At 42.0% G+C, this 27,283-nt stretch overlaps 1 protein-coding gene across 8 annotated transcripts in view; it reads left to right on the top strand.

Moving 5' to 3' along the window:
- The window catches only part of ELMO1 (engulfment and cell motility 1), a 448,062-nt gene that overhangs the window by 210,273 nt on the left and 210,506 nt on the right, over nucleotides 1-27,283 (top strand). For 7 of the 8 annotated variants that reach the window (XR_005593822.1, XM_039523397.1, XM_039523400.1 and 4 more), the window contains 2 exons: nucleotides 5,583-5,687; nucleotides 23,187-23,295. Coding sequence is in view for 7 of the 8 variants with exons in the window: in XM_039523397.1 (XP_039379331.1) it covers nucleotides 5,583-5,687; nucleotides 23,187-23,295 (214 nt within the window). In the remaining variant the exon portion in view is untranslated. Of the gene's footprint in view, nucleotides 1-1,874; nucleotides 1,880-5,582; nucleotides 5,688-23,186; nucleotides 23,296-27,283 lie in introns of all 8 variants that reach the window. The other variant, XM_039523402.1, reaches the window with a different exon arrangement.

Below are 27,283 nucleotides of genomic sequence, written 5' to 3'. Positions count from 1 at the left end.
ACTTAGCACTGGTGAGGCCTCAGCTGGAGGACTGTCTCCAATTCTGGGTGCCACACTTTAGGAAAGATGTGGACAAATTGTGAGACAATCCAGAGGAATGCAACAAAAATGATAACATGTTTAGAAAAACTAGGCCTCTGAGAAAAGGTTAAAAAAAAACACAACAAAAACTGGGCATCTTTAATCTTAAGAAAAGAAGATGGAGGGGGTACCTGATATGTCTTCAGATATGTTAAGGGCTGTTATAAAAGAATGAAAATCGGTTGTTCTCCATGTCCACTGAAGGTAGGAATAGAAGTAATAGGCTTAATTTGCAGAAATGGAGATTTAGTTTAGATAGTAGGAAAAACTTTCTAATAAGGGAAGTTAAGTTCTGGAATAGGCTTCGAAGAGAGGTTATAGAATCCCTGTCACAAAAGTTTTTTAAGAACCGGTTAGACAAACACCTGTCAGGGATGGTCTAGGAACACTTGGTCCTGCCTCAGTGCTGGCGGTTAAACTAGATGACCCCTCAAGGTCTTTTCCAGCCACACATTTCTATTTGGGATTTACATCCCTTCCAAAAGATGGCACACCCAGACAGCATTGTGCCTGAATCTGTGGCTGGGTAGCAATGATTCTGATTTTTTTAGCATATATAGTACAGTAGCTATAGTTGGCACGTGCTGCTCAGATACTGAAAGATATGTAACTGTTCTTCAGTCTGTTATGAAAAAGTTATAAATGAACTAAACTTCTCTAGGCTACAAAGCAAATCAGTTCCTTATGCATTTCCCATTCTTGATTCTCTACAATGAGTGAAATATACCAGACTTTATACTAAACAGATGCAGTTCGTTTGCCCTTGGGCATTGTGACTCATGTTTTTAATAAATTATGTCATAGATTGAGGGCTTGGATACTTTTTAAATTATTCATGACAATATTTTAGATAGTTTAGTTTGGTATCTTTATTTTAACCCTCTTTTTGAGGGATTTATATTTTCAACCATAAATATTCAAAACATGTTCAGAGAAGGAGATCATTATGTTTTAATAAAATGTCAGTTTTATTTTGTTTTCTGATTTGCTGAAGAATTGAAAATAAAATGTATTGTTTCGTACACGCCGTACATTCCATCAGCTGTTGTCAGTTGGTATTGCTCCACTGATCTGTGATTTACGGCAGCTGAGGATCCTAGTGTTATAGGAGGAGAGAACTTAAAAATTAGGATCCACAGTTTAGGTAGGCATATGGGTTTGACTCAAACAAAAGAGAAATGATGAGTGATGGCAGTCTGGCTTTCTGACTGAACAAGCAGTGCCAAGAGACACTGTCTGGAGAAATGAGCCATGGTGAGATTTCTCTTCTTATAATTTCTTTGCTGTGGTCTCCGTGTCACTTAAGATCACCGAACCAGGCTAGAAATTTGATCTATATATTCTATTTGTATTTAACGTATATTTATTTGACTTCTTATTAGTTGGTTTTAACATTGTAGATACCAAAAAAAGAAATGCTAACCGCTAAAGAAAATGGACTGGGTCTAGTGTTGATACTGTATGCTTGCCAAGAAAGGGTATTTTATCCACATTCATTTTGTCTACCCTAGAGCTGAAGACAAAGAGAAGAGAATTGTGCGTAGCACTTAACCTAAAATGCAGTTATATTCTGAAAAGTGATTGTCAAAATGGCATTGCACAGTTTCCTTTCCTATTAAATGTGCTTAGTTTATCAGTGCAAAGATGTTCCCCTCCCCCAACTATCAGCCAGGAATAGTTCCCTATGTGTGCCCTATGGCTTGCACATCATTCTGCTCCACTTGTAGAGTGTTGTACGTGTAGAGGAGGTGCAGCTGAGATGTTCACTGTTATATTTTGTCCCTTAAACTTAGTTATTGTGCAGGGTACAACAGATGTTTCCTGTGTGTCTGCCCAACCCAGCCTTGCAAGAGACATACCTTCCGGGAGAGGACTCCCTAATGCATATCCCAGGCAGGGTAGGCTCCAGACACGCTGCTTTCATTACCTCTTCTTACAGGTGGAAGTCTGTTTTGCCTTCCCATTGCAGTCTGTGTGAAATTGCAAACAGCAGGGCAGGTCTATATGCTGTTCTTGTACCAGTTTTAACCCTGTTGATTTACACACTGATATAGTTAAAGTGGCACAACCCCTCTCCAGTTATACCTGTATAAAGGAGCTTATGTCAGTATAGCTTAATTCCATAAATGTACCAAAATAAGCTATAGTGCTATAAGCTCCTTTATACTGGTATTACTGTGCCCATTGTAGGGGAGTTGTGCCACTTTAACTAATTGGTTAAAAAAAAAGCGTGTAAAGGAGCCCTGAGATTCAAGAGGTCTGAATCAAAACAAAATGTATTAAAAACACAGAGAGATCAGATTTAAACATTGGAATCAGTCTACAGAACACATCTTGGGTATGTCTACACTGCAATAAAACACCCCCGGCTGGCCTGTGTCCGATGACTTGAGCTCAGGCTGTGGGACTATAAAATCGCAAAGCAGATATCTGGGCTCAGGCTGGACAGGGTGTTTTGTTACAATGTAGACATACCCGAGATGTGTTCCGTGGACTATGACTACATTATGTCTGAGCTCAGGGACCCTCCCCCAGCATGGGGTCCCATGATATCTACATTGCAGTTTTATAGCCCCACAGTCTGAGCTAGAGTCAGCTGATACGGGCCAGCCAATATGCAGTCTAGACATACTCCTATTCAGGAATTCTGCAGAGCTCATCTAGGTATGTTCCCTTTAGATTTAGCTAATATCACTGTCTGGGCAATGAGTGTTACACATCCCTGTCTTTCTTCCATCTTTTTCCCATCTGGCCCTTTCAACCACCCTAAGTCATGTCGCCTGGTTTTCTCTCCCCTGTCAACTTCCACGGTCCTTCATAGTATATGACTATTTTTTATGTTAATGGTGAGAGAGAATTTGCTACCATAGCAGGAATGCTAGTTGAGATTATTTATACCAGCATTTCAACAATACAATATTTGCTCAGATATATCACTTGGGGGAAAGTGTAATAGTTAGAGCTGGTGAAAAGCAGGACTTCATTATCCTGGGAATTTTGTCCCAATTTTTAATCAATATTCTAAAATTCAAAGAAAAATTTGTTGAAAAAATTTGAATTTTGAAAAATTTCAGACAGCTCTTGTTATAGTCTGAATTCTCCCTGCAAAGGCTATTGTCCCTTATATCTTGTAATCTTTCCTCCTTCCTGCTTCTCATCTAGTTCCAGAGGAATTTCCCAGATCCCTCTTTAAAATCTAGCATTTCAAATGCCCCTTTGATCAACCTGCCCCTTACTCAACATAAAATAACTAAATGTTTGAATCTAGGTTTGTGTGTCAATTTTCCCTGGCTAGAGGTGTGAGCCTGATTCAAGTTCAGTCTGTCTCTTAAAGCAACAGGATAACTATTTTTGTGTAGTTTCCTCTTGCTTGTGTTTCTACTCACATATATCTACAAGTAAGAGGTTCTTCAGATGGAAATTAATTAACAATTCTGTTGATGTGAGAAAAGGAGTAGAATCCCATCTCAATCTCTAAAAGCTTTATTGGCTGTTCTGGGCCAACAGAAGTAAAATCAGTGAAGTAAGTGGATGAGACTGAGTAAACACAGGGAGTCGATTAGTGGAATAGGAATTCTGTCATTGTTACAATCACTTTTGTGATCATAAATGCACTTTTAAAACCTCTTTCAGCTGGGTCGTGTACAATGGAAATGCTGTTTCTGAGTGACTGGGGACACTTCTGTATGTTAGAATGTTGGAAATGAAGGCCTGGTCTTCACTAGGAAATTAGGTTGGCATAACTATGTTATGCAGGATGTGAAAAATCTACAACCCTGAGTGATGCAGTTAAACCAACTTAACCCCTGGGGTAGACTCAGGGATTTGGAGAACCTACACCAACAGGAGAACCGCACCAGTGAAGGTAACATCTTCACTTACGTGCTACAGCAGTGCAGATGCATCATTTTAAGTGCAGACAAGCCCAAAGACACTGAAAAGGAAGTCCTGATGAGACGGTGTGTAATGAAAAACAAAAATTTCAGATAGCTTTATACCCTTGGGGGAGGGATAGCTCAGTGCTTTGAGCATTGGCCTGCTAAATCCAGGGTTGTGAGTTCAATCCTTGAGGGGGCCACTTAGGGATATGGGGCAAAAAATCTGTCTGGAGATTGGTCCTGCATTGAGCAGGGGGTTGGACTAGATGACCTCCTGCGGTCCCTTCCAACCCTGACATTCTATGATTCTATCCTTTTGTGAGAAGCTTGAAAAAGTTACTTTTAAGAGCTATGAAGTACTGTTGTCTAGAACTCTGCAAATGTTCACATTTACATAAGCCTTGAATTCCATGGAACTTAATTAAAACATACATTTCATATCTCCTTAATCAAAAGATTCACTAGCAAACCTGCACAGATTTGTGGTTTTGCGTCCAAAGCATGTGAAATTAAAGGTTTTTGCAGTTTGGTCTGGAAGTTGCCAAGTTTGACCTGGTTTCAACCGTGTTCTGCTGAGAGTTTTTGGATTCGTTCAAACCCCAAGCACAAATTTGAAATTCAGATGTGCAGAAATTCAGAAACCTGAGAAAATGCTTACAAGAACCCCTGCAAAGTGAAGCTGCTAAAATTTGCACAGCTCTCCTCATGACCCTTTATGTGCAGAAGGTTATGAGAGCCAACACAGTTAATCTATCTTAAGCATTACCTACTGAACTAAGTAACTTTCACTTATCTTCATTACATCTTTGATATAGTCCCATAGGTCAGTGGTTCTCAACCAGGGGTCCGAGGCCCCCTGGGATGCCATGAGCAGGTTTTGGGGACCACCAAGCAGGGCCAGCATTAGACTCACTGGGGCCCAAGGCAGAAAGCTGAAGCCCTGCCGCATGGGGTTGAAGCCTGAGCCCCGCCTCCTGAGACTGAAACCGAAGCCTGAGCAATGTAACTTTGAGGGGACTCCTGTGGCATGAGGCCCCCCCCCCCAGGCAATTGCCCTGCTTGCTACCCCCTAACGTTGGCCCTGGCTTTTATATGCAGAAAACCCATTATTGTGACACAGGTGGGCCATGGAGTTTTTATAGCATGTTGGGTGGGCCTCAGAAAGAAAAAGGTTGAGAACCCCTGCCATAGGTATTGTATTGTTAGACATACTGGTATATATCAGTATATACACATATGTATTTATCCACATATGTTTACTAAATGTAAGAAATAATGCTATGGGCCGGATATTCAGAAGCACCTAGATGACTTAGGAGCACAAGTCCCTTTGACTTTCTGTGGGATTTGTGCTCCTAAGTCATTTCTGCATTTGCAAAGTCAACCTTGTATAATTATAAGACTAAGTGATTAATATGCCAGGGATAATAACTGTCTTTAGATTGTAAGCTCTTCAGGGCATGGTCCTTCTGCTTGGTCTGTATTTATGCAGTGGTCTGTACAGTGGGGTGCTGGTCCGTGATGGGAGTTCTAAGCAGTATGGTAGTACAAATGAATAATAATAATGAGGGTGATGGCTTTTGTGCAGATATTTATAATGTAAACCTTTTCTCTTTTTCACAGAATCATGTAAACCCAGCAATGGATTTTACACAAACCCCTCCAGGAATGCTTGCCCTTGACAACATGCTGTACTTTGCCAAACACCACCAGGATGCATATATCCGGGTAAGGGTTCTTTCCCACTTCACACATTTTAGTTTCACAGCTCACACAGATTATTTCATATTTTTAAATCATAATTCCAGGAAAACAGATGGGATCCTGACATCCCAAAGAGTAATTAACAACTGAACAGAAAGCCACAGGGCGCAGAACACCACAGCTTTCTGTGAAAGCTTTGCATGAATGCTCCAGTGTTGTATGTCTGATTCAAGTAGTATTAATGGCCTTTATGTTTTGTAACGTGACCTGCAAAGGAAGGGAGGAAATAAGTTTATGCCCTGTGTTATGTATGAAGTCCAATCTGAAAGATTCTGTAAAAAATATGCAGATTTTCTTTTTTTTTTTTCTCAAGAAGCAGAATTCTCTGTCCGGCTCCATTCCATTAACTCTGCCAAAAACTGACCGTATCTCCCTAGTAAAGATTCCTCTAGTGTGTCTAATACACCTTGTCAACTGACCTTATTAACAGTGTCCTAGGGATAAAGGTACTCCTGCTAGGAAGCTATTGGAAATGATGTATTTCATTTGGATGCAGGGAGAGCCGGAGCATGATTCACTCTGCACACACCACTCCTGCCCGCCAGTTCCTGCCCACTCCTCCTCCTACCTTAGTTATTCTAAAGACAGTTTGATAGCAATGAGTTATATGTTGTTTCCTTATGTATAGAGGCATTTAACAGACAATAATCTCAGCATGTGAACATCCTGATCTTTATATTCCTGAAACTGAATATTTTGCCCTCTATAAGCCTACCTACTATAAGTGAGTGGAGGATGAGAAAATCAATAAAGTGGAAGTCCAGAAAGTCATTAAATATTCCTGAGATAGTTGGCACAGCTAAATGGCACAATTGCAGAGAAGAAGAGACCTATTTAAAGAAGACTAAATACAAGAAGAAAAACAATAGGCATATATACAGGGGCGGCTCTAGGCACCAGCGGGCCAAGCGCCCGCTTGGGGCGGCATCCTGGGGAGGGCGTCATTTGGCTCCGGTGGAGCTCCCGCCGGCATGCCTGCGGCAGGTCCACCGGAGCCCGGGACGAGCGGACCTGCCGCAGGCATGCCTGCGGCGGGTCCCGTCTTCCCGCGGCTCCGGTTGAGCTCCCGCTGGCATGCCGGCGGGAGCTCCACCGGAGCCAAATGCCGCCCTCCCCAGGATGCCGGAGCCGCAGGAAGAGGGGACCCGCCGCGGGACTGGGGAAGGGCGGCGCAGCGCTCCGCGCTGCTTGGGGCAGCCTACTTTGTAGAGCCGCCCCTGCATATATATCAGTGTTAGTTTAAAAAAAAATTCCAAGAAGAATATTAAATATGGTATGTGGAAAGCTCCATTTAAAAGTGAATTTTAAATGATATTCATTAACCTACAGCTTTGAATAAAACAGAATAATGCCAAAGCCTTGAGAGGATTGCAAAGGGCATGCTGACATCTAGTCCAATGATGACCCATAAGCAGAATGTCACCATAATAGGAGACAATAAGATCTGCCCTTTAAAGACCTCTCTCTTTCAGCCCAGATCTAATGTGGCCATTAAAGAATGCAGCAGTAACATGGAGTGCAATGAATATTAAACTCTGTATAAAAAAAGAAATGGAAACATTATTACTTATTAGAAAGTAGGTTTTAAAAGAAACACAACTAAGAGACTATATGTTGAAATCTATTTTATTTTTAAAAGAGAATTAGGCAACCGACTCCCTTGAAAATCTCAGCCCTAGAGTAGAATACTCTTTACTGGGACACTCCAATATACAGCCTCTGATCCCAATTAAGAGAGTAGGCCATAATTTTTAAGCAACCTAAATAGACTTTAACATTGGAGGGAAATTTTCTACTGAATATATATAGTCACTACATTTCATTTATTTTTCTGATATTCATCTTTATTTTGCAAGTACTATATTAAGAATGGGATTTAGCATTTCACACATAATTAACCTCTATTTAAATATCACTTAATCCCTTCATGCTGGTTCAGCTTGTTTTCACTATGTAGAATTTTTGCTAAAATTGTCCCAAGTTTAGTCATTGCCATTCATCGAGCGATGTCTGTTCTTCCATCTATCTTCTTATATGGTCCCCATTATTAGGGTATCTGAGTGCCTATACATATAAATTAATTTATTCACACAACACCCCAGAAAGCTAGCACTTATTATCCTCATTTTATAGATGGGGAACTGAGGCACAGGCTGATTAAATGATTTTTCCCAAACTCCCTCAGAGAGTCTGTAGCAGATCCAGGAATTGAACCCAGAACTTCTGAGTTCCATTCCTGTGCTTTAATCACAAGATCATCCTTCCAGTAGAGTACTCATCCCACCGAACTGCATTGTTCCAATGCACCATTTTAAGCAGCATACCTGAACAAATCTGAGATCAAAAGTTTGTAGTGCTCCCGGAGTGCTGCAACTCTGATCACAGGCAAACAGCTCACTTTCACGTCTCTCATCTCCTTGCCACTGTAGCTGACAGACACTATACTCAAAAAAAACAGGAGTACTTGTGGCACCTTAAAGACTAACAAATTTATTTTAGCATGAGCTTTCGTGAGCTAAAGCTCACTTCTTCGGATGCATAGAATGGAACACACAGACAGGAGATATTTATACATACAGAGAACATGAAAAGGTGGAAGTATGCATACCAACAGGCAGAGTCTAATCAATTGAGATGAGCTATCCTTAGCAGGAGGAAAAAAAACTTTTTGAAGTGATAATTAAGATGGCCCATAGAAGGTGTGAGGAGAACTTAACATAGGGAAATAGATTCAATTGGTGTAATGACCCAACCATTCCCAGTCTTTGTTTAGACCACAGTTAATAGTATCTAGTTTGCATATTAATTCAAGTTCAGCAGTCTCTCTTTGGAGTCTGTTTTTGAAGTTTTTTTGTTGCAAAATTGCCACCTTCAAGTCTGTCACTGAGTGGTTAGAAAGGTTGAAGTGTTCTCCCACTGGTTTTTGAATGTTATGATTCCTGATGTCAGATTTGTGTCCATTTATTCTTTTGCATAGAGACTGTCCGGTTTGGCCAATGTACATGGCAGAGGGGCATTGCTGGCACATGATGGCATATATCACGTTGGTAGATGTGCAGGTGTACGAGCCCCTGATGGTGTGTCTGATGTGATTAGGTCCTGTGATGGTGTCACTTGAATGGATATGTGGACAGAGCTGGCATCGGGCTTTATTGCAAGGATAGGTTCCTGGGTTAGTGTTTATGTTGTATGGTGTGCGGTTGCTGGTGAGTATTTGCTTCAGGTTGGGAGGCTGTCTATAAGTGAGGACTGGCCTGTCTCCCAAGATCTGTGAGAGTGAGGGATCATTGTCTACAGCCAAGCTCTAAGATACAACCGTATTTGCTCCAATCCCTCGGACAGAGATAAACACCTACAAGATCTCTATCAAGCATTCTTAAACCTACAATACCCACCTGCTGAAGTGAAAAAACAGATTGACAGAGCCAGAAGAGTACCCAGAAGCCACCTACTACAGGACAGGCCTAAAAAAGAAAATAACAGAACACCACTAGCCATCACCTACAGCCCCCAACTAAAACCTCTCCAGCGCATCATCAAAGATTTACAACCTATCCTTAAAGATGATCCCTCACTCTCACAGATCTTGGGAGACAGGCCAGTCCTCGCTTATAGACAGCCTCCCAAATAAATTTGTTAGTCTTTAAGGTGCCACAAGTACTCCTGTTTTTTTTGCGGATACAGACTAACACGGCTGCTACTCTGAAACCAGACACTATACTATATACCAGCAGGCCATGCTCCTCCTGTCAAGCTCCCTATTGGATCTTCCTGCATGGCTCTCACCTGCCTCTGCTTCCTTCTCCTTTTGCATTCCTCACCCCACCTGCCCACCTTTACCCAGTTGTTACTTCCACTTGCCTCCTGTCCTCTGGTTCCCAGTATTTCTCCCTCTGGATCTCTGTTCTTCCCACTGCTCCATGCTGCTTTGTCCCAATATTAATAATCTGGCCCTACTCCTGTCTTCCTGATTCCTTCCTTCCCATGAGAAGCAATTCTGTTTAAAATTAAATAGTATATAATAAGTAGAGTGAGTGTGTGGGGAGAGCATCTGAGAAGAATGCTACAACCAATAGATAGTTAGAATAGAGAGATTTGCATAATCACTGTACATTTGTTCAGTCCATAGTTAACCATGCATTATACAAACCTCTGTTTTCTGGTTAGTAATGGAGGGTAGCCTGTCAGAGTCAGAGATTTGCATAATCACTGTATGGTTCTTTCTCATCGCTACTGAAAATCTCTAGCTTCTGTGCTCAGAATGTTCAAGCTTTTTCCTGCCCAAAGATGCCACCTCACCTTCTCTCTGCCTTCAGCTAAAGCAGGAGAATTCCACAATTAACAAGCGTATTGCACTATAAACAGGTGTGCCACAGTGCCGACAAATAAGACAACGTCCCTACCCTGTGGCGCTAGTCTCAGGGTATTTCTACAATGCAATTAAAAACCTGCAGCGAGCTGGGGCTGCAGGACTGTTTAATTTCAGTGTAGATGTCTGGGCTTATGCTGGAGCCCAGGCTCTAGACCCTGCGAGGTGGGAGGGTCCCAGAGCTTGGGCTGCAACCCGAGCCGGAACATCTACACCACAACTAAACAGCCCTGCAGCTTGAGTCCCATCAGCCTGACTCAGGTGGCAGGAGCCAGCTGTGGGTGTCTGTCTGCAGTGTAGACATACCCTCAGTTGCGAGAAACTGCACGAGACCTATGGACAAAGACCATGGGTAAGGAAGGCAGGGCTGTACTGATAAGAACATGTGGCTGCTGAAGATGTTGATGCACACATCTTGAGAGTGAGTCTGGATTTCTTTTTCTAGTTACTTTCCTTCAGCCTTTCTTCATACCCTTAAGGCAGCTTATGTTGACCTAACTATGTAAGTGTCTACAATTAAATTTCACTCCCGCCAACGTAACTGTCCCCCCACGTCTACTTAATAACTCCATCTCCACGAGTGGCATAGAGTCAAAGTCAGTGTAGTTTGGTTGACACAGTGTCCATGTAAACACTGCATTGCTTATGTCGATTGTTACTGGTTTTTTAGAAACTGTCCCACAATTCAACAGAAGCGCTCCTGGTGAGGATGTGCACCGCTGACACAAGGAGCACAGTGTAGACATGCACAAGTGACATAATTACTGTGTCAGCGGTATGCTGATGTAAATTAGATCAACTTATTTTTGTAGTGTCGACATGGCCTAAGAGGGAACAATTAAGATTGTAGGCCTTGCAGAAGGTTTTGGTGTAGATACTTGAAGGAGATAAAAGGGTGGAGGCCTAGTGAACTGAATAAAAAAGGGCCTTCAAAGTTTAGGGGATTAGATGGCAGAAGACCTGGTGACAAGGCTATTAGAAGGAGAATGGGGCGGGGGCGGTTAACTCTGTATCTTGAAAGAAGAAAGAAAACAGTGTTGTGGAAATTCTGAAATAGAAATAATTAAAAACAAATAAAGTTGAACAACCTTCCCCTCTTGCCTTTTGATTTCTTTCCTCCTTCCGCTCTCTCTTTCTGCTAGCTACAGTTCAGCAAGACACTTCTCTCTAGAATAAATAGAATGTGCTCTTTTGTTTACACAATTCTGTTTCTCCTCCACCTCAGGTCAGTTTTTCAACTGGTTGTGGGTTTTTCATTTGGACATTTATGTTAATTGTCATTGAATTTCACTGTCTGTTTACCATTTAATGTGATTGGGGGTCTCTTGAGAAAAAGATTGTTTAGTATAAAGAAAGCACATTTGTCTCTAATTATATGGTTTCCTTGCTACCTTCTGGATTTTTTTTTTAAAGTTTGCTGTGGAATTAGCATTTTTCCTTTTTATTTTTTAATTAACTAATGGCTTTGGTGATATCAGTGACTTCAGTAAAGTACACAGCAGTTCCACTTACAAAATCTATTGCAATTCTTAGAGGCTCTGCTTTTAAAAGGTGCAGTCATGTAATATATGGTATTCACTGACGGAAGTAATACTGAGACTTTGAAAGAAATTAAAGAACTTTTAACATTCAAAAGGAAAAATTGGCAGTTTCCCAAGTTGCATAATTACAGGAAAGTTCATAGTGTGTAATTAAAGTTAACAGTGAAGCAAATGATTAGAATAAAGCTTTGTGACAGATAATCTTTTTTTTTTGTTCTTATGGAGTAGACAAATTCCTCCCCACCTTACCCAAACCACCTCAGCAGCAATTTCTAATAACTTTTTTAAAATAAAATTAAGTTACCATTTAAACATATACTATGCCGTACAGGGATTTTCCATTAAAATGACATTTTCCTATAACTAACTTGCAGTACTATAGAGCTGAAACTTTCCTTAGTGTAAAAAGTGGCCCCTGGAAAAGCCTTTTTTTCTGGTTATAATCTCTTGTACTTCCTCAATGCTTTGTCTGGGATCTGTTTAAATGGATCTTTAATGGCCCACAGCTGGGTGGATATTACTAGTATCAGTGAGAGACTCGGGTACAGTATGGTTAATGCACAGTAATTTATTTGAGAAAGAATCGCACAAGCAGGTAATGTTACAGAGCAAACATCTTCCCCCAAGCCTCAGCTCCCCAAGCATAAACCCTCAGTAACTATGTTGGCCTTACACAGGATCCTGATTGGCAAACAAAGCAGGTATATCTACCAATTCTAGATGGAGACTTTTTCTCTTCTCTTCTATCCCCTTTCAGGTACTTGGTCTGTCAAAGGCCCCCCGAAGCAGGGTATTGGTTACCCTGACCACCTCTGGTTCTAAAGTTCAACAAACATCCCTCGAGGCGGGGTCTGGTTACCCTGACGACTTCTGTCTCACAGTCTTGAACCTCTTTAGAGGTTAATTGGGAAACACTAGCTTAGCTAATTTACTGTGCTTAGCATATATACCCTTTTGTTCTCAAAGGAGTCTCATGTTCCAAAAATATGCGCTGTGGGTGTTTATTACTGGTATATTCTAATTAATATTTTGGAAGGAGGGGCTGCAGAACAGACCCAGACCAAAGCTCAATCAACATTTACGCTCTCATCAATCATTCGCTTAGGCTCTTAGCGTGATGTCATCCAGAAAGGGTCATTTTGACTCATGTCAGCTCGCATCAAACCCATTGATCCGATGATTTTATGTCTTCTTTGCTTTGTGAGCTGGTCCCTGTTGGCTGATATTCCAAAGTTCGAGGCTGAAACATACATGCAGCTCGAGCCATTATTAACCATTCAAATACAGTTTCAGCAATTCCAATAATTTTTCACATCATTCATCTAATGCTAAGAGAATTCTGCTCCCAGAATCCTCTGGCAAGTAGACATACCAAGTCATACCAGCTCATGTTTACCACATTCATTCACATCAGTCACAGCAATTCATAATAATTTGGCACCGGCCCGACAGGATCCATAGCACAAGGGTTTTTTATTTGAAACTATGATTTTTTTTTTACAGGATACAATTAGGAGTGAACTATACAGCTTTGTATCTGACTTACTTTGTTTTTGCGTATGTGCGTGCTTGGATACTTGTATTGATGTAATGAATGGAGTATCCATTTCACTAGTCTATCCCTGGAGACTAATGGAACCAGAAGGGTTCTAGATGTTTATAGGGGATTGTAGTCTCCTGTATTTGTGAGCTAGTAGAATATGAAGATTGTTGTTCATCACTGATACATTGGGTTCTAAATGATTCCTTCCCATAGATCATCTTCACAGATCACCTTGGTATACCGATGACCTGCAACAGATGCAAACGTGGGAGGGAGGATAGAGTGTTACTGCTGGTCATTGTTCTCCCAAGCCAAGTCAAATGTGACATGTTGTGGCTGTTATGCAGGCAAAGAAGGGTTCTCATCTCTATGATTCTCATCTAGTGCTTCTGTTCTGGACGATGTACAGTTCGATGAATTCTTTGTATTTTTTCTTGGCTGTGTTCAGTCAGATTCTGATGCATCTTGCTGTTTTCCTGGGGTCAGATTGTGTCTGGTGGAGACAAATATATCTCCACTGACCTTGAGTTTCAACTAGTTTTGCTAGTGGTGGGACCTTAGTGTGGCTATTTGTGAGTTGGAGCCATGTTTCTTGTGTTTAGTAAAATCAAATGGGGAGGTATTGAATCCATTATTGTCTGAAATCATTAATGTGTCTTACTTAAGTAAAGGCAAAATACAAGGTAACTGGCATCACTAAATTTTCCAGTTTCTTATCAGATTTTTAGCCTATGTATCGTATAAATGATGCACTGGTCAAATTAGCTGATGATCTCCAATTTGAGATGGACAAAGGAAAGCTGTCCACAGTGATTCATTTAGGTCTCTTGCCATCCTTTGATGCCATTGACCACAAGGTGGTGTTGATTTGACTAGCAGCTCTGGCTGGAGAGACTCATAGTAGACTGAGATCACAGTGGATTTCATTTACTGCCTTTTAGATATTCTGTGACGTTATTCTGTCTTGTTTTCAATAATATAATCTCTTGTACTTCCTTCTTGTTCTCAGACTCTCCTGATGGCTTATGTCTGAAAGTAAAATAAATATTGTAAACATCGTACTGGCAACTTTTTCAGATTTGTCACGTGGATCCATTTATAGATGAAGGATGAGATTATCATCTGTTGTAAATGGCCACGCCGCCCATTGAAGTCACTGGATCTGTGCCAGTTCATAGCAGCTGAGGGTCTGACCACATGGGTATAATCAAAATGCTGCTGGGTGCACCTTCCTCCCTTAAGACTATCTGGTGATGATTATTACTTACTTTATTTGTGACCTCTTTACTGCTCTGCCAAGAGCAAAAAGCAGCAGAAGAGCAAGGGAACGTGCCCCATGTGTGGAATAGTTAAAATGCTCCAAATTCTCCAGGTTTTTAAATTTCAGCTATCCCTCTGTATTACAGAAAACTCATTGAGGTTAATTCTGTGGGGGTTTCTTAGAGACTTTTTTTTTCTGAGCCCCCATAATGTGCTATAAAAACCCCATGGCCCACCTGTGCCACAAAACTGGTTTTCTGCATATAAAAGCCAGGGCCAGCGTTAGGGGGTAGCAAGCAGGGCAATGGCCTGGGGCCCGACTAGAGTTGCTAACTTTCTAATCACACAAAATGGAATATCCCTGCCCCGCCCCTGCCCTTCCCCTTTTCCGAGGCCCTGCTCCATCCTCTCTCCTCTTCTGTTGCTCTCTCTTCCACACCCTCACCCACTTTCACCAGGCTGGGACAAGGGGTTGGGGTGCAGAACGGGGTATGGGCACTGGGCTGGGGGTGCAGACTCTGGGGTGGGGCTGGGGATGAAGGGTTTGGGGTGCAGGAGGGGCATGGGAGGGCTCTGGCTGCAGGTGGGGCCAGAGATGAGGGGGTTGGGTGTAGGAGGGGGCTCTGGGGTGGGCCAGCAGTTCAGGGTGGGGTGGATGTGGGGTCCTGGAGACATTTACCACAGCTCCGAGGAAGCAGCCGCCAGGTCCCTGCAGCCTCTAGGCGCATGGGTGGCCAGGCGGCTCTGCACGGTGTGTGCTGCAATTGTGCCTGTAGGTGCCACCTCCTGCAGCTCCTATTGGTGGCAGGTCTTGGCCAATGGGAGTTGCCAAGCCGGTATTCGGGGTGGTACTCTGGACCTGCAGGGACCTGGCAGCCACTTCCAGGAGTTGCATGGAGCCAGGGCAAGCAGGGAGCCTGCCTTAGCCCTGGGCCCCTGCTGTGCCACTGACAGGACTTTTAACGACCCCTTTTAGGATCTCTTTTCAACCGGGCGTTCTGGATGCCTGGCAACTCTAGGCCCCACACCACAGGGGACCCCGTGAAGCAAAGCTGCTCTGGCTTCAGCTTGAAGCCCAGGTGATGGGGCTTGGGGCGATGTGGTTTTGGCTTTCAGCCCTTGGCCCCAGTGAGTCTAATGCCAGCCCTGCTTGGCAGACCCCCTGAAACCTGCTCACAGCCCCCCAGAGGGCCTCGGACCCCTGGTTGAGAACTGCTGTTCTATGTGTTAGTTCACAGGGCCCATCTGACCATGTCTCAGAGAATTGCTAGCCAGTCACCATTGGTAGTGTAAAAACTACTGACCAGGTGGGAGAGCAATAGCACAAACCATTTTTAGTCCCTCTGACTGTTAGTTAATAGGATTATGTCCGATAATCCAAAGGAGTAATATACTTCTATGACCTTATTTATGTATACAGATATACACTTTACCAGCAGGCAGTTTCTTCAGCTATTACTTTTCTTTTTTCATCTTTGAGCCTTCAAACATTTTGCGGGAGGAGGAGGTGTCATTTCTGAGCCACAAAGATGCAGATGAACATTGCTGGCATTCTGTGAAGATCATTCATAACTTTAATAGGTTGAGTCACAGTCAGACTGTGTACTGTGTATTTTATAACCCATACATTTGTTGTATAGGAGGCTTCCTACACATCCTTCCACCAATTCACAAAAGTCTCCTTGTGCCTACTCATTACATCCTGATCAGAATGAGTTGTCCACCATAATTTGAGCATTTTTGAAGTAAAATTCAATTTGATTCCTGTAATCCTTCCCCCCCCCACCTCCAAAAAATAGTGGAAAGGGATATAATTTATTTCCATTTTGTTAAAGCTGATAAGAAAAGTGAGCTTTGTTGCATTTGTTTTTCTAATATATGCAGCCTATTACCCAGGTCGTTGGTTCCAAACCTTTTTTTATATTATTGCCTTCTCTCGTATTATTTTCTTTCTCCATTTTTTTTGCCTGTTCTCTCTCTCCCCCACTCCTTGTCTTTATTTTAATGTCTGTTCCTTTTTGTTTCTTACTCTTTTTTCTGTTCTTTCACCCTTCTGACTCTTTTCACATCTTACACTCCTCCCCCTCAGTAGCTTTGTTTCCCCTCCTTGTTCCCTCACTTACCAGAAGGCTACATATTTCTGAGGGTTGGGAACAGCCATTTGTGTCGGCAGGATTGAGTTGAGTTCTGTGGGAGCTGAGAACAGCTTGGGCTGATGGGCTGCTAATTAAACTTGTGGCCCAATACATGGGAGCTGCCAGCTAAATTAGGTCGTGGTCCAAAGCTCACTGAAGTTGATGGGAATATTTGGATCAGGTCCTTGGGGTGCCATAATGGGAGCATGGAAAGAAGATGGGGGGCTTTTGGGGGGCCACCTGCTACTGTTTCTGCAGAGGTTTGCGATGTGTATGTGTTGCATATGAGGTCGTGTAACTTTTATCACTCACTCTGACCTTCTCCTCCGCCCCGTGCACCATCTTATCCCTCTGAGCTAGTCTGGTGCTATCTAGCAGCCCACCCAACAGGTGTGAAACACTGATTTAGGCCAGCAGTTCTCAAACTTCATTGCACTGTGACCCCATTCTGACAACAACAATTATGACATGACCCTGGGTGGGGGGGAGGGGTGCGTGTGGAGCCAGAGTTGGAGCCCTGTTGCCCCAGGCAGATGGAGGTGGGGGCCCTTGACTGAAGCCTCGGGTTTTGGCTTCGGCCTGGGCAGCAGGGCTCAGGCTTTGGCTTCAGCAAAAATGACCCACTTTGGGGTCCTTACCCACAATTTGAGAAGCACTGATTTAGACATTTCTAATGCCTTTATCACCGCAATGGGGTGCAGGGGCTTGGAGTGTGGGAGGGGGCTAAGGCAGTGGGTTGGGATGTGGGAGGGGGTACAGGCTCTGGGCTGGGGCTGCAGGCTCTGTGGCGGGGTTGGGGATGAGGAGTTTGGGGTGCAGGAGGGGGTTCTAGCCTGGGACCAAGGGATTTGGAGTGCAGGAGGGGGTGAAGGCTTTGACTGGGGTGCAGGCTCTGGGGCTCTGGGCTGGGGCAGAGGGGTTTGGGATGCAGGAGGGATCTCCAGGTTGGTGCAGAGGTTTGGGGTACGGGGGGGGGGTAAGGCTTCCAGCTGGTGGTGCGGGCTCTGTGGTACGGCAGGAGATGAAGGGTTTGGGGTGCAGGAGGGGGCTCTGGGATGAGTCAGGGGGTTAGGGTGTGGGAGGGGGTGTGGGATGCAGGCTCTGGGAGGGAGTTTGCATGCAGGAGCGGGTTCAGGACTGAGGCAGGGGGTTGGGTTTCAGGTGGGAGTGTGGGCTCGTGCTCAGGGCTGGGGTAGGGGGTTGTGGTGTAGGAAGGGGTGCAGGGTTCAGGATCTGGGAGGGAGTTTAGGTGCAGGAGGGGGCTCTGGGCTGGAGCAGGGAGTTGGGGTGCAGGAGCAGGTGCAGCTCTGGGTGGCACTTACCTCAGTCAGCTCCTGGGAAGCTCCCGGCACGTCCAGCTCCTAGGCAGAGGGGCAACCAGAGGGTTCTGCATGGTGCCCAGTCTGCAGGTGTCATCCCCACAGCTCCCATTGGCCATGGTTCCTGACCTATGGGAGCTGCAAAGCCAGTGCTCGGGGTGAGGGCAGCATGCAGAGCCCCCGTGGCTGCCCCTACGCCTAGGAGCCAAACATGCCGGCAGCTTCCCAGAAGCCACACGGAGCCAGGTAGGGAGCCTGCCTGTGCCGCCAACCAGATTTTTAACTGCCCAGTCAGTGGTGCTGACCGGAGCTGCCAGGGTCCCTTTTCGACTGGGCATTCCAGTAAAAAACCAGACATCTGGCAACCCTATCTTCAACACTGGTGGAAGGAGGAAACTCTGGCTCCAGCTACTGTTTCAGTGGCTCCAGGGGGAAAGAGGAGACACTGCATGGCGTTGCAAAGACCCTCCTCCAACCACCAGTACCCTCAGTGCCTACAGGAAGTGAAGAGAGGCGCTGATCCTATTTTTCAAGGTGAAGTGGAAGTTGGACTGCCTGTTTATTGTGAAACGTTTCTTAGAGTGACTTGGTTTGGTTGGAGGGAAAAATCCCTGCTTCACTACAAAAGAAATTTACTGTTCATGTACATTTGGCAGGAATAATGTGAAGGCAGCAACAAAGGCTCTGAAATTGTACTGCATGCCATTCTGTTGGCACTATAGTCAGACAAGCAGAAAGGTTCTTTCAGTCTGGAATCATTCACTGTGCAGCACTGTCCATGTGGAACAATTACAGCTACATGCCAGATTAGCATCTAATATTGCAGTATTCGATTTTATTATACTGCATATCCATTGCTCAATACTAAACAATATGAAGAAATTCATAATTTTCAGGTGCCAAACTAAACATTCCATACAAAACATAAGTATGGAGAAAACCCTCACTAAGTTACTAAGGTTTCAAGGTCAAGCACTCAAAAGGAAGGAAATACCAGATTTAAGGTATTCAAATATGATCAACTTTAATTTGGACCCCTGGTGTGTGTGCATTATGGTACAGTCTTCAGTTACATGATCACATATTATTTTTTCCACAGGACTGCTTTACGTTGTCTCAAGCTAAGTTATAAAATCTAATACAAAGGTGGATCAGTATTTTTGGTCTAGATCTGTATATTACTTCCTAGATATGTTTCTTTCCCTGCTAGTGTTTTTGAGCAACTTGCTAAAGAAACCTATTTGCCCGCTGACTATTTCTGTCCCCTTCAGAACCAGAGAGTTCAGGGAAACAAAGATACTGCCTTTGTCAGCAGTATTTTATTAATGTTTTATTTTGCATCAGGATATGGTATTCTTAAGTTACGAAAAGGGTATTACAGATATACTAATGAATGTTTTAAATCTATGTTTTAAATCTATTGCCAAGATTAGGAATTATTTCTCCTGGGTTGTTTATAAGAGCTGTTTTTTACAGTAGTTGTGGCTTATTAAAGATCAGTTTCTGTAACTGTAGAATGTACATCCACATATTTAACTGCAGCTATGCCTTTTCCATTTTCCTTGCTTGCAGAATTCTTCCTATGTGTCATGTCTTCTTTGTTCTGCACAGAAAATGTGAAAAGATGGATGCTTGAATGGAAGGAGAAAGAGGAGCTTTCTGAAGCTGCTTTACATATTGGTTACTCAAATTGCCATTTAATTTGGTGCATAGTAGTACACAGTGCCTCAACGATTTCTCAGCCATTCTTATTGATTGCAGTAATTCTGCTTTAACATTATATGAAGATACAGTTTTACCATTAAATATTTATGCACTCATGAAATGTTAACACATTGGGTTAATGTGAAATTCAACAAAATGTATTTGCCAGGAGCAGTGATATTGCTAAGACTGGTGCCTTTTTTCCCCTCTGCTTTCATTTTTCTCTCCGCATTGATTTTATTACCCACTTTCCTTAGCTGTATCTAAATCTGTGTCAAAACAGCCCCTCGCTCCAGTATGCAGATTTTCTTTTTTATTATGAGAGAGAAAAATAAAACAAGTGATTTCAATAATGTGAAATGAAGCATTGCATTTGGCTTGTATCATTCTATCCTGTCTCCAGCCTTTGGGTCTGGTAGCAGATCACTTTTTCCTGTGAGAAGGACTCTAAAACAGGATGACTAATCCAGAATGCATAGTGGAGAGATGTTCACTTGTTCCTGAAGGGTGGCTGCAGGAATGTAAAACAAAAATTGTAGAGGTGTTTCTTTGATTTGGTACAGCTGTTATCCAGGTATTGCACTGAACAATTAGGTATGGTTTCATCCTAAACTTCTAGCAGAAAAAAGAACTCCTCTAGGAGAGCATTGAACTACTCAGAGGCCAAGAGACTGCCTGCCTTTGTCTTCATGTACCATTGATGATGTTCAATATCAGTTAGGGCACATCAGCTAAGAGACTAAATATCTGGAGGCAGGTGGCAAGACATACTCACTGGTGATTCTTTAACCCGTCTATTAAATACCACCTTTGTGGAAGAGTCCTATAGGATTTAATAGGGATAAAACCATTATGATTCAATAGGAATTGTTGTAAGAACCTATAGAATGAAATCTTTTCTGTAGGGTGTGGGTTGATTGGTTTTAAGCTATCATATGGATTTCTATGGCAGGGGTTAGTACGCTCTATTAAATTCTACAGCATTTGGGTGTTTTTGTTCTGTTTTTAACTCATCACCATGTAAAACATTTTCTGTTACATTCTGTAAGACTTTCCAATAAGGGCAAGGTGATAGGTGCTTCAGAAATACCTAAGATAGCAAGATGAAATCCTGGTTCCATTCAGGTCAATGGGACTTTTACCATTAACTTTAATGCGGTCAAGATTTCTTCCCTTGAGAGTTGAATGTGTTTCCCTCCACTTGTCTGACAAGCCCCGAGTCTGTTGATTTTTGGAGGACAGTTCAGAACGCATTTTCCCCTCTCTTCCTGTGGGAAGGTTTCTGAGGTGAAGGGATTGCTTTTGTATTTAGTTCTTTGTGGAATGTCTTTTCCTGGTTAATATAAATTGATTGATTTGAGATTTGCTGATTAGGCACATTTTATTGCAGAGGCTCTCCGCAGTTAAGGTTGCATTCTGAAACGTCCTTAAAATGGAGCATAACTTTTTTTCCCCCTGTGTATATAGGCAGCCTTTTGTTGTTCTTCAAGTGATGGTCCCTACTGTATTCCACTGAGGGTTTATGCATGTACACCATGCATCCAGAGCCAGAGAATTTGAAAGTAGCAGTGTCTGTTGGTCCGTGCATGTGCCCTTGCTTCACCTCATGGTTTCGTCCAAGGTGATAAAGGGCAGGGCAGTCCAATTGCGTCTCCTATTCCTTCTCACCATTGTATGGTGTTCAATGAGGTAGTGTGGAGAAATGGTTGTTGGAAGCTTGGTATTATACCCTATATATTACATCTGATGGTGACGTGTGGGATGAATTAAGGTTGTGGTCTATGGTGTATGTTTTTTGTGATAGTGGTAAGGTATGTGTCTATTGATAGAAGTTGTATTCTGTGAGGTGGCTTAACTTTTCAATTCTTGCTTTTGTGATTCTGTTGTGTGTCTGGCAGCCTTAACTGCTTTACAATGATTTTTTTAAAATCAGTGTGAGGGAGGGATAGCTCAGTGGTTTGAACATTGGCCTGCTAAACCCAGGGTTGTGAGTTCAATCCTTGAGGGGGCCACTTAGGTATCTGGGGCAAAATCAGTACTTGGTCCTGCTAGTGAAGGGGTGGGGTGGGGTGGGGAGGGGAGGGGCTGGACTTTATGACCTTTCAAGGTCCCTTCCAGTTCTAGGAGATAGGTATATCTCCATTAATTTAAATTTTAAAAAATGTACAAATAAATATTGTTTCTAAGATTTATTTCTTAATTAGCTGTTTTAACAGTGTTCAATACTGACCCCATTCTTGGCCCTTCACCTCAAAAGCCCCAGTTGTTCCATGTCTGAAAAATAAGATCGTGTTATGTTTGTTATTTTGTCCTTTCAGTCTTTTTAAAAGTATGGATTTGCTTTGCCTCGCAGCTATGGGATTAAGCCATTTTGAATTATCCTATGCCATCTTAAAAAAAGTTTTTTTCCAGGCAAGGGTACGGTGGGGAAGCAAGCTGGGAGAAAGAAATCCCAAAGTAGAGAGCAGTGTCTGAACACCTGTTTCTTAAGTAAATTGAGAGAGCATCTGAGGTACTATGGTACTTACGAAAAATCTGCTTTGGCGTATACTTTTCCTCTGGCCATGCAGTAGCTATTTAGGACATGTGCGTTGTTTCTTTTTTAAAAGCTGGTACGAGAGTTTGTTATCACAAGCCCAGTTCTTAGTGGAAACCTGTTTTGAGTTAATTTTTGTTCTCTTTCGTTTTCAGGCCTTATTTGTCTTGCTTTTTTTGCAGTCAAAATGAGAAATGAGTCGCTCCCAGTTTATGTAAAATCTCTAGTATTCTCATAAATAATATTCTACCCTCTGTACAATGATATTTGTAGACCATCTGCAGTGGTTGGGATGGCTCTGTCCAAAATAAGAGTTACATAACTTCACAAAGTGCAGAATTTATTTAAAAAAAAAAATTGTGTTCCACGGTTTTTGCACTGTCACATAGCGGATGGCCAAAAGACTTGTAGAGCTTGGTTGTAGCCTTTATAGTGAACTGTTCCTGAATAATTTACTGAAATCTTTTTCATGCGCTAATCTGCATTATAGATACAATAAGCACATCTTCATACTCTATTATTTTCATATGACTTAAATAGGCTTTATGGGTATAGGCCTTTATGGCCCCAGAACCCAAGTGTAAATCTTATTCTTATTCTTAATAGTTCTATTTATTTTTTAAAAAAAATCTAATTTCCTTTCACAGCACACACAAAATTAAATGTAAAAAATGATCAGCTCCTTTGCCACTGGTTTCTATTCCAATTTCTGCATGCACAGTTGGAACCAGAGCAACAATATTCTATTGGAATGACAGTGCTTCAGAAATGGGCGCGTTTGAACATGCGGGATCATTGGCTGTGTTTAGCTCAGCAGCAGTAAAATGGATCAGAACATATCTTCCTTTCTTTCCACAGATTCCCCCCAAAATAATCTTGATGTTATTTATTTTTCTAAAATCTAGGGTGAAAATCCTGAGTTTGAGAAGAAAGTGACTTTGTGATTTAAATTACTAAGGCAATCAGATGTTCACTGTATATGCTGAGCATAGAGGACATTTCTTTAACACACATGATGTCCAAAGAAATCAACTTCCATTTTTATTTCCACTTCAGATTGTCTTGGAAAACAGCAGCCGAGAAGACAAACATGAATGTCCCTTTGGCCGCAGTAGCATCGAGCTGACAAAGATGCTGTGTGAAATCCTGAAAGTAGGAGAACTACGTAAGTCTAACTTGTTTATTTAACCTAATGTTTCAGTTTAAGATGATCTGTGTGATTCTTTTCATTGTTGTCCCCAAACTATTTTTCAGGTGGTGATGCATGGATCCCCAGTAGTCTGAGTGGATTGAATGCTACATAAGTTTGATTAAGTAGAAGCATTTGCCATTGTGATCCTGTTTTGTATATGCTTATACATTGGGTATTGTACCAATTGCAACTTGCTGTATTAATTCCAGTGTTTTTTTGGCAAATTGTGTGCATTACCAAGTGTGGGTGTAATACGGGACATGGGCATCCTGACTGTAAATCCTTTCAGACATTTAACAAGGCTGCTGTTAGTGCATTAGGGTTATTGTACTAGCTATCTGTTGGTGTTATGATTCAGTAGGTGGCATAGTCCCCTCAAAGTCCATACTGAACCGGTGCCCCAGCAAGATTCTTCCAGAACACTGCCGCTGGAGGGTACTGTCTTTTGGTTGAGAGATAATATCAAGATCCTGGCTACTTGTGGTCACTGAAAGATCCTCTGACTTTTACATGATTATGGTGGTAACTCCAGTGTTCTAGGGCAATTCTAACTTGGGTAATTACATTCTTCCTATTTAAATTTTCTCTTCAGTTGAATAAAATACTATATTCTTGACATGCTCTTGTAAATTGTACAGGGTTGCTATGTGCTGCTGGACAGTTGTCAGCTTTTATCCAGGGATAGATACATTTTGGGGGTGATGTTCAGATTCCCCACATAAAAGATTCAATATTGCAGCCCTTACTTAGGTTGCTGAATGCTTTCTCGTGTGAGCAGTCCCACTGATTTAATGAGGCTACACATGTACATTTGCGCAAGTATGCAGGGCCGGGTTTCCAGTTAGGCACAGTAGGCATGTGCCTAGGGGTGCTGGCATTCTAGGGGTGACTAAAAGTTAAAAGTGGGTTAAAAGTTTCATTTTTTACGGAAAACACGAAGGTCAGCTGTAGGCAGGTGTGTGTGTGTGCTGAAGATGCTGTGCCTAGGGGCTCGTAAGGTGTAAACCTGCAAGTAAACCCATAGTTTGTAAATATATTACAGTATTTAAAGCTCTACATAAATGTCAGCTATTACATACATCATTTACTATAATAGTGCACTGTAGAATAACAAAATTACAGTAGAAAGTTAATGATATAATTTCAGTTTACAATTAGTTTTGAGTACTATACCTATATAGTTTTACTCTGTATACATTTTCATTTCTTAATTAGTATAGCGTAGCAATGTATGACTCAGTGTATTATGTATCATTTTGGTTACAAATCAGTATTATTATCGTTCCTGTATTTGCCAACAGACATTGCCACAAGTTCCATTTCCATACAGCCCAAGTTGGCAGCACAACTTTGCCATTCAATTTCTACCGCACACATTCTTTTTCTACATTCTCTATGCTAATGAAAACTTTCCTTTCCTCTTGCCCCTGAGCCCACTGCGGCCCTGTGCAACAAAACTGAGGAAGTCAGAAAAGCGAGAGCTAATGGTTATAAGTGTTACTTTGGTTGTTATTCCCTCGGGCTCTGCAACATAAATCAGAAGTTCAATTTAAAAAGTATGATTTGGCTGATACTTCATCTAATGCTTTTAAGTGCAGGATGCCAAGAGAACAGTACACCAAAGGCGAAATTCTTCCCTGTGCAGAGAATAGCCTTGTGCTGGCCCATCACTTAAAGCCTTCAAAGTAGCTGCTCAGACTGTATGCGTCCAAGATAATAACATAGTATCGGTTTTGAATTCCAGCATTAAAAAAACCCCACTGAACAGTATAAAAGGAACACTAAATGAATAGTTCAGACTACAGCCTGTTATAGAACTACTGTAATAGGACTGATGAGACATGACAATTGTAGTTGGATATGCTGTCATGGGTGTCTCCCGCCCAAATAATCTTACTGCCACTGGCTAGGATATAAGACTGAAGAGTTTCATATGTGCAACCGCTGGCTTGTATGAAGTCTCTGCTGGTAAATATTTTTGGGGGGAAATAATACATTTTGATGATTTTCCATGATTTATATCCTGGTTTCTCCCCACTCAGTTGTTTGCCGGTGTACAATAACATCCGTAATCATTAGTACTAGTATAGCCTCTTCAAATGGTGATGTCACCATTCCACGTCAATCTTTTTAGCACCCTGTTTGAAGAGGTGCATTACAACAGAAAGATTGTGAGGTTTGTTTGTTTCCATTCACTTAGAAGTATTTTTTAATAAAAATGAATATATAAAGAATTTTGTGTTAATTCTGTGGGATTTTTAAAAAACCTAATACATATTTGGTAGAGAGTTTTGGAGGAAGGATTCAGGGAAGGCAGGGAAAGAGAGCAGTAAGAGATACAAACCTGGGAAAAGTGGGCAATACGAGGTGTCAGGGATGGAATGTTTGGGGCAGAGAAGCAAAGGTTAAGAGAGTCTGGGTGGGCAGCAGGGAGTTGGCTTCTAATTAGAATGGGCATCATCTTGTATGGTACTGTTCATTTCAGGGACTTGTAACTTCCAGAGGCTTTCACCTTTTGGGTTCAAAATTTTTCAATGTCTGGTCTTTGGGGGGCCAGATTGAGTAAGCTCTTGTTTTTTAAAAAAAGTTTATTGTCAGTCCTATTTGAGCATGAAGACAAAAAACGGGAAAATACATTTTTGGCATCTTAAAAAAAATCCTATCACCTTATGGAGGACCTGTACTATTAGAGACAGAAAGTTAATGTTTACCTAGGGTTGGGGGGTGGGGCCAAGCTATTGGGCAGGAGAGGGGAAAAGGGTGGTCAGGTGATGCGGGGGGCGGGGAATCTATGGCCCCTCACTTTAAATAGTGCTCTGCAGTGCCTGCTGAGCTGTCTGTCTATCCTGTTGGTCACATTGCATATCTAGTACCTCCCAGCAATAACAATTAAACAGCAAATCCTATCGCCTTCTTTGAGGAGCTGTACAGTTTAAGTGTGTGTTTACCTGGAAATAGCTCTTGCTGATGGGGAATTCCTTTTAATATCCCAGTGAAATTTGGTTTTGCTTTGATCAAGTTACAACTTGTTGAAAACTATATTCTGCACAATCAGAGTGTATTTTGCACGGGGTTCTTTTGTAAGCATGTACATTATGTAGCCACGGTTTAGTATTAAAAAGCATTGGGCAGGTTCTTCACTTGGTGTGTATTGTTTCAATTAAGCTACACTCATACACACCAGCTGTGGATCTGGCCCATTGTGTTGTTAAATACTGCCTCATAATGCATGCACATGGGTAAGGTTGAACATGCTGTGACGGTTCTTGACTTTTGAGTATCTAACTGTGCAGTCTTAATGTTTTTAATATGGTTGTTTATGTGGAATTACAATTATAAGGTCATTTACAAAGCCATAATGAAATATAGTGTAACATTTACTAAAAAAAACAAAAAAATCTCCTCTAAAACAGCATATGCAGTTGTTTGTGTCAGATCCTCTGTGGTTAGCAGCCAAGTACCACTTTTAGTTTATTATGTTGAGAAGTACAAACTAGAACTGACATTTAGGAGAACATGTACGGAAACTTTCCTTTTCAATTGAAAATAGAGGCTGTGTTGCTGATCTGTAGTCTTAAAATCAGCAGTTACCGTCTAGGGCAAGGGTTGTCTCACAGTTAATGTTTTGTGTTTCAAAATGTGCATTCAGGCTGCAACTGTTTCTTCTTTAGAAATTCAGAGCTAGCCATTATTGTATTGGAACGCAGGGTTTTGGGTTTTTTTTTACAGTTTCTAAAGTGTATAATTTAAAAGGCACAAAGAATTACTCTCTACTCCTGAAATATTAAGTGGTAGAAACTTTCTTTAAAGTGCAAAGCTGATAAATCATTCTTCATAAATAATAGACAGTCTAGCAGCTTTTGCCTCTGATTATTTTTGTTTGCTCCACTGTATTAAATACCATAAGATAACAAGATAAATCCTGCATATCCCATGGACTTTTTTAAAGTACCCCACTCTT

This window comes from Mauremys reevesii, linkage group 2, assembly GCF_016161935.1.
Source record: "Mauremys reevesii isolate NIE-2019 linkage group 2, ASM1616193v1, whole genome shotgun sequence".
In the NCBI taxonomy this organism is placed as follows: Eukaryota; Metazoa; Chordata; order Testudines; family Geoemydidae; genus Mauremys; species Mauremys reevesii.
The sequence above is the reverse complement of the archived record's forward strand: the minus strand, read 5'-3'. Positions and strand labels throughout refer to the sequence as shown.